Below are 7,023 nucleotides of genomic sequence, written 5' to 3' on the forward strand. Positions count from 1 at the left end.
TCGTCACCACAACATTACTGGCTACCTCGGTCACGCCAGCATTAACATGTTACTCGAGTGACTCTATCTTTGCCTTCATAGCATCGATAGTACTCAAAGCCTCCATGAGTCTGCACTCTAAGGCAGTGATGGTTTTCCTTAGTTCCATCTCAGTCTGTGTACATCCCTCCAAGTCATTTCGGATACTCTCAATCTCTTCAAGAGTGTGCCCCTCAAGAACGTTAAGGGTGCCTTCCACCTTCCCTAAGCATTGGCCAAAGATCTCCACGGCGTCCATCCCCGCGTTCATCTTCATCACCCACTCTTTACCGAGCGAGACGTCCTTTGGAAGGACCTCCACTTCATCCTCGCTCACCTCAGTAACAGATGGTTCTTGGGATGTAAGCCCTTCGTTTTACACAACCTCAGGTGGCACCTCCTGGCTCTTGTCGGTGGCATTCCTCTTTTTGCTACGGCCGCTCTTGCCAGCACATCCTGGATGACGTTGACTTGGGTGTTGGCAACGTTAATTTCTCCGTCATTCGCCATTCCCTTAGTTGAAACCTTCGCTCTGATACCACGTTGTCACGTCCTTAGTTGTTAACTAAGTACACGTGCGGCACTTGACAACTCGCTCACGATCTTGCACAACTTGCTCATGTTCTTGCTATGTCAAGTCAGCCTTACTACACTCAAGATCGCTAAGAGAATGGAAGAAAGAACACAAGAGAATTGTTAAAGGAAGTTTCGTATTAGAGATAACTTGAATTGTTTGCTTGATGAATTACAAATGAATGACCCCCTTTATATACTGCTCTCCTAGGGGCTAGTGTGTAAATATTAATTATTACACAAGTCCTTGATATTTATAAGATAAATGCTTTTTCTAGAATTCTCTACAAGCCTAGAAGATTCCAAAGACTTTTCTAGCAAATCCATAAGGATCTAGGTTGTTCCTAAGGAAATATCCATACCTCTGTAGAATCTTCTCACAAATGCTAGTCTTTTTCTTATGTAAGTTTTCACATGTCATTAATATATGCCAAATGACACCTATGTGGCATGATGACATGGCGGGTTATCACATTGAAGTCAGCTCTACTATCAAAAACCCAAACAGCTATGGAGAATTGCTTTTAACCACGCAAAATAAATTATGTGTTACTGACTAATTTACATGGACGTATTCTAGAAAGACTCAATTTTTTTTTTTTAATTTAAAAAATTATTTTTCTATTGTACCGTTAAACCTAAAGTCTTAAGTAGTGGTTAAAAAGGGTCTTTTTTTTGAAAGGGTCAGTTCACTTATTGATATGACATTATTATTTATTTTCTACCATGAACGATGACAAATTGATCCCATTCAGTAATTGAAGAAGGAATTAAATTAATGAAGCTCTTCTGCAAAATACCTGGCTTACTAAAAACCAGCAATTTATGGCCAAATGACAGAAGAATCTGTTTTCTTGAGAGTTCCAAGGAATTTTGTGGCTGACATCCTCTGAGCGTTCATATGCAAGAACATATATATAAGTTTACATAGCACTATTATCAGCATTTTATATTTCTCCAAAACCAGTCAGCAGAAACAACCAATAGTCTGCGTGTTGAAGACAAATTTAAGAGTGGTCTCTCTAATGACTTAAACTATTAGATGAGATGATCACAAACTTTAACATGGTATTAGAGTAAGCATAGATTCTGGGTTCGAGTTTCACAAAGACTTTTCCATATGTTTGGCTCATAAAAAAGAATCAAGTCCAACCACGATGGGTGTGTTGAAGACAAATTTAAGAGTAAATAAATATATGTTCTCTCTAACAATTTAAGTTTTGAGATGAGATGATGGTAGATCAATACTGCGATATGGTCTTTGCATTTATGAATGAAACCTTCAGGAGTAGGATTTAACTTATATGTTTGACCTTACCTGTTTTAGTGTGTTACATGCTTTATCTTTCATGTGTTAATGATGATAGGCTATAATTAGGTATTTTAGTCGCTTATTACATTCTAATGTACTGCATTTTAATTGAGTTTGAGCTTTAATCGCTAGTGTTTTGCACTAATTGTGTATTCTATGCCTTACAGGAGTGATTCCGAGTTATGTAGATATTATGGAATGAATTCAAGTGATTTGAAGCTTTGAAGTCTGAGTAAAACCCCAAAGAATTAAGCCGGAATCGTATTCGGGGATCAGCGGATGATAGTTCAGAATGAAACAAAGAATCGAGCGGGCATGCGGCGCATTGTCTAGTAAAATGCATATAACTTTTCGCTCAGAACTCTGTTTGGGCTCCACAATATATCGTTGGAAAACTATTTGAAAGGGCTACAACTTTCGTGTTTTGCCTTTTTGGGAATTCCCATTACCTAGGCGCATAGTGCGGCGCACCGTGCGCCGCGCCTGTGGAAATTTTCTGCAGCCTGTCAGAATCAACTCTCTGAACTTACCCACAAGCACACCACGTGCGGCACGCCTATGCAAGTTTTACAGAGCCAAAGTCCTATTTCGCGCGGGAGAAGGTATTTTCATGTAGTCTCGACCCTACTTGGTATAAATACATGTAAAACACTATTTTAAGGAGGACATACTTTTGACATAATTTAGACCTAAGGAGGCTAAAAAGACCGGAGATTCGACCTAAGGAGGCAAGAACATACTAGGAGACACGTATGATCAGATCATTATTTTCAAGGTAGACACGATTGGATCAACAAATTTTTAACATGACTGACTATAATAACTAGCTACTGCTAGTCAAATAACCAAGAGAAAAGATGCAATATTTTGAGCAGACACGTACTTATTTAGAGTTCTCCAACAAACACATTAATCACCAGGTCTCTCTTTCAAGAAAATTTACAATGTCAAACGAAATGTACAAAAATATTTATTAATCCCTAGGGTACCTAGGCTCATTAAGTGCACCTTCTTCAAGCAAAGTGCCATGTTGATGACCTTCATTGTTGGAAACAACTAGAGGAGGGAAGGGAAACACCAAATTGTTCATATCTTCCCAGTGCAAGCTTCCTCCCAAAGTAGTTGCAGGTTTATTATTAAGCATATCCTCGTATAACATTTCAAGATCATCTAATTTTTGTGGATTAGTGTACACCATATGCTCAAGCTCAGTGGTAGAATTGCATCCATCGTTTAGTGCTCGGGCTACTGAGGTATCTGATCCCATTCGCTCCCCTAGCTTTCGTTTCTCAGCGTCAGTGTCGACCCAGCAGACTGCTTTCCCATCTACGTTGTACTCATGAGAATTTGTGAAAGGAGACGTGTTCATGACAACCATTGGAGCAGAAGATATCAAATTTATAGAATTGTGATATACTGGATGCATCAAAGAATTATCCATGGGATCATATTGAGGATTTAGTGCTCCATTCATTGGTTTATCATCATCCTCATAGAAATTTCCTCCAAGTTTCATCAACAACTTTCTAATAGAAGTGTGATCGTTGTTGTAACGTGGTTCATCATTTGAGTATGGTATTGGTTGCAAGATAGGAAACTCAGACCAACTAGGGTTTGTGTCAATATTGTTGTGAGAATCCATGGAGCTATTCATTTGATCTCTCCCTTTTCTTGATCCTTGTTTTTGGCTTTTACCTCTAAGATTTTTGCGCTGTTTTCCAAATAACTTCTTCTTCAGCTTGGTGTTCCAGTAGTTCTTTATGTCATTATCAGTTCTTCCTGGAAGTTGTGCTGCAATAATAGACCACCTGATATTCATCATATAACATTAGCCAAGGTAAGAGAATTAATTCACATAAGAGAATTCAAGATCTAGAGCGATTAAGTTCAAAATGAGTATGATCATATATATTATATGTATATAGTTTAGTTCCCCATCCCATTTTATTTTAAAGGGTTTGGAATAAGGGTCAAAACACATGTTTTTATGTGACTTCCTGCATATATAGATTCTTCAAGGTGCATGAAAAGTCATATATGAGTTAGTAAAGTTAATAATTCAAAATATTTAAGAACTTGAGAAAAAACAAAGTTAAAGAATTTTTTGTCTCCGAACCAATATTAGTAATGTCACATAAAATTGAACAGTAATTCTTTTGCAGCCCTAGATCCGTGTCAAGCTAAACTTTAACTAAAGGGTGTAGTTATTAATTAGTTATAGAAACATAAACATGAAAGGAAGATATGACATAATTCGAAGAAAAAGAGATTAATTTAATAACCTGCTTCCAATACTAATATAGAGGCTCAAAATAATGTCATCTTCTTCTTGAGAGAATCCACCGTGCTTTAGATTTGGTCGCAGATAGTTTAACCATCTAAGTCGACAGCTCTTTCCACATCTTTTCAGGCCTAATAATATTTTAGAAACAAAACAATCCTATAAATCATCCAATTAATAGGTATGATATATGTTGAGTTTCATCAAGAAAGTAAGATAATACCAATTTTTGGAGGCAAAGCAATCCAGCTGCCGCCAGTGCCATGCTGGTCAATATATGACTTCAACTTGGCATCTTCTTCAGGGGACCATGGCCCTTTCTTCACACTGTTCTTGTCACAGCAAGGAGCTCTTCCCATGATCTATCTTGTTAATTTGATTTCACTAATTAATTAATTAATTAACTAGATGGTTTTTAAGCTAATTTGATCTTCTTCTATCCGTTTTCTTGTGTGTGTGTGAGTGTGTTTAGAGAGAGAAATAGAAATTATAATAAGTAATGTAGAGGATAAATATATCGTGAAAAGCTATCAGCAAGATTTTTTTTTTTTTTTTGGGGGGGGGGGGGTGAGGTGGTATGGCCAGAAGAACGCTGGAGACTGCGTCTTTTCTTCTTGTCTTTCTCAGTGAAGAATCATTAAACATAATAAAAATACGGCTCTTATGATGAATAGTATTGATTTTTAATTACGTCCACCTGAAAATCAGGGACACAAGCTGTTACAAGTCGTCCCAAATTATTATTTTTTTTTAAAAAAAAAAAAAAACAAAACGGAGAGCTATTGCAAATAACGTATATGTAATCTTTTGTCACCATCCGAAATTTCCACCTTCGGGACCGTAATGACGCCTAACATTTCACTTGTCAGGCAAACCAACGTTAGATAAATTTTATGCCATTTTTTAAAAAATCAAATCTAAATGATGCCAATTACAAAAATAATTGAGATGGAGCCGAAATAAAGTGCGGAAAACCAAAACGACCGAAATATATACATACATCCCTGAGTCTGGTGTCACAAGTGCACGAGCTACTAGAATAGTATAAATAAAGGTTTGAATAGAAATAAAGTTGTCTGAGGGAAATTACACAACTAAGATAAATAACAAGGGGCTTTAAGGCTGCAGACGCCGAACAACTGTACCTCAAGTCTCCACTCAATAGCCGACCCGAGCAATCTATGAACCGTCGCTGGGATGGACTCCAAAATCTGCACAAGATGTGCAGAGTGTAGTATGACTATAACCGACCCCATGTACTTTGCAAGTGCTGAGCCTAACCTAGACGAAGTAGTGATGAGGCTAAGGCAGTCACTTACAATAATTTGTATGCAACATAAAAATAATGGCAAGAAAGAAAATGCGGAACAAATTAAAGCAGCTAACACATGAAATTTGACTCAAGCTCTAAAAGGAAAGACAGTAAATGCCAGAAATACCAATTCTTAGAGTCTCGTGTAAAAATACGGAAGCCAACACAATACGATAAGGAAATAGAAATACATAGACTGTTGCGGCGCGCAACCCGATCCCACCGTACAATACAATCCTCCCTTATTCCACAATAATAAACGCAACAATAATAAATAAATATATATTGCGGTGCACAATCTTATCCCACCATATAATATCAGAATAAATATCAAAATTCACCCTTATTTCACCATATAAATACACCCTTATTTTATCTATTGCGACTCGCAACCCGATCCTACCGTAAAACACAATTCTTCCTTATCCCCCATATAAATGAATATTAAATAGCATGACAACTACGGGTATAAGCAAGTCATTTAAGGCAAGTAGCAGTCAATTATGGAATTAAAACATGTAACAAGTAAGGCATGTGGTGAAATAATTAATAAAACGCGGAAAAATACGGAAACAAGTAATTTGGCGGCATATATACACTCGTCACTTCGCATATACGCCAACATGAATTTCACATAAGACATAGCTCAAGGGTTCCTAATTTTCTCAAATCAAGGTTAAACCCAACATTTACCTCATGTCGCAGTCAACTCAGAGCTTTACCAGAGCCTTTCCTCTATAATCCGCTTCCAAGCCAATCATATCTAACCAAAATCGGCTTGATAACGTCAAATATTGCTAAGAGAATCAATTACAATACATAAAGCTAGAATTTTTACACTTTTTTCAAAAAGTCAAAAAAAGTCGACCTCGGACCCATTTGGTCAAAACCCGAGATTCGGATCAAATCCCATTTATCCATTCATCCCGATCCCGATTATGTAATTAGTTTCGAAATCTGATCCCAAATTGAGTTCTAAATCTCGAATTTACAAAAATCCCCCAATTTTTCCTAAATTCCTAGTTTTCTACAATGAAAGAACAATGACTAAGGCGAGAAATTTAATGGGTGATGTTAGAAATGGAAGAAAATGAGTTAAATTATATTAACCTATGAATTAGTGATGAATTTTCTCTTCAAAATTGCCTCTAGGCTGAGCTCAAATAGAAAGATAATGAAAAATGGGTGAAATCCTGTCTTTTAGAATTTTAATGACTGGGCGTCAGGTGTTAATCGCGATTGCGAGAAACCTGACGCGTTTGCGAAGGCACCGCCTGATTGTCTTACACAATTACGAGTTACTCCACGCGTTCGCGTAGGCTTAGTCAATCATGGAATTAAAGCATATAACATGTAAGGCATGTGGTGAAATATTTAATGAAATGTGGAAATCGGCTTTTCCTCTATAATCCGCTTCCAAGCCAATCATATCTAACCAAAATCGGCTTGATAACGTCAAATATTGCTAAGAGAATCAATTACAATACATAAAGCTAGAATTTTTACACTTTTTTCAAAAAGTCAAAA

The 7,023-nt window shown here is 37.0% G+C and overlaps 1 protein-coding gene across 1 annotated transcript; it reads right to left on the reverse strand.

Moving 5' to 3' along the window:
- Window positions 1–2,730: 2,730 nt before the first annotated feature.
- LOC104233734 (transcription factor MYB87-like) lies at window positions 2,731–4,645 on the reverse strand. Its single transcript, XM_009787170.2, has 3 exons — window positions 4,408–4,645; window positions 4,186–4,315; window positions 2,731–3,711 (listed from the first exon to the last, which is right to left on the reverse strand). The coding sequence occupies exons 1-3, from the start codon at window positions 4,541–4,543 to the stop codon at window positions 2,877–2,879; spliced, it is 1,101 nt and encodes a 366-aa protein (XP_009785472.1). The 5' UTR covers window positions 4,544–4,645; the 3' UTR covers window positions 2,731–2,876.
- Window positions 4,646–7,023: the final 2,378 nt, after the last annotated feature.

The sequence above is a fragment of the Nicotiana sylvestris genome, chromosome 10, assembly GCF_000393655.2.
Source record: "Nicotiana sylvestris chromosome 10, ASM39365v2, whole genome shotgun sequence".
Taxonomy (NCBI): Eukaryota; Viridiplantae; Streptophyta; class Magnoliopsida; order Solanales; family Solanaceae; genus Nicotiana; species Nicotiana sylvestris.

What these genes read in the sequence shown, in the direction of transcription:
- LOC104233734 (XM_009787170.2), bottom strand. Translation starts at nt 4,543, where the DNA reads ATGGGAAGAGCTCCTTGCTGTGACAAGAACAGTGTGAAGAAAGGGCCA. An exon ending in TGCTTTGCCTCCAAAAATTG is followed by an intron (nt 4,316 to 4,407) that starts GTATTATCTTAC and finishes AAATATTATTAG; the next exon opens with GCCTGAAAAGATGTGGAAAG. An exon ending in TATATTAGTATTGGAAGCAG is followed by an intron (nt 3,712 to 4,185) that starts GTTATTAAATTA and finishes GATGAATATCAG; the next exon opens with GTGGTCTATTATTGCAGCAC.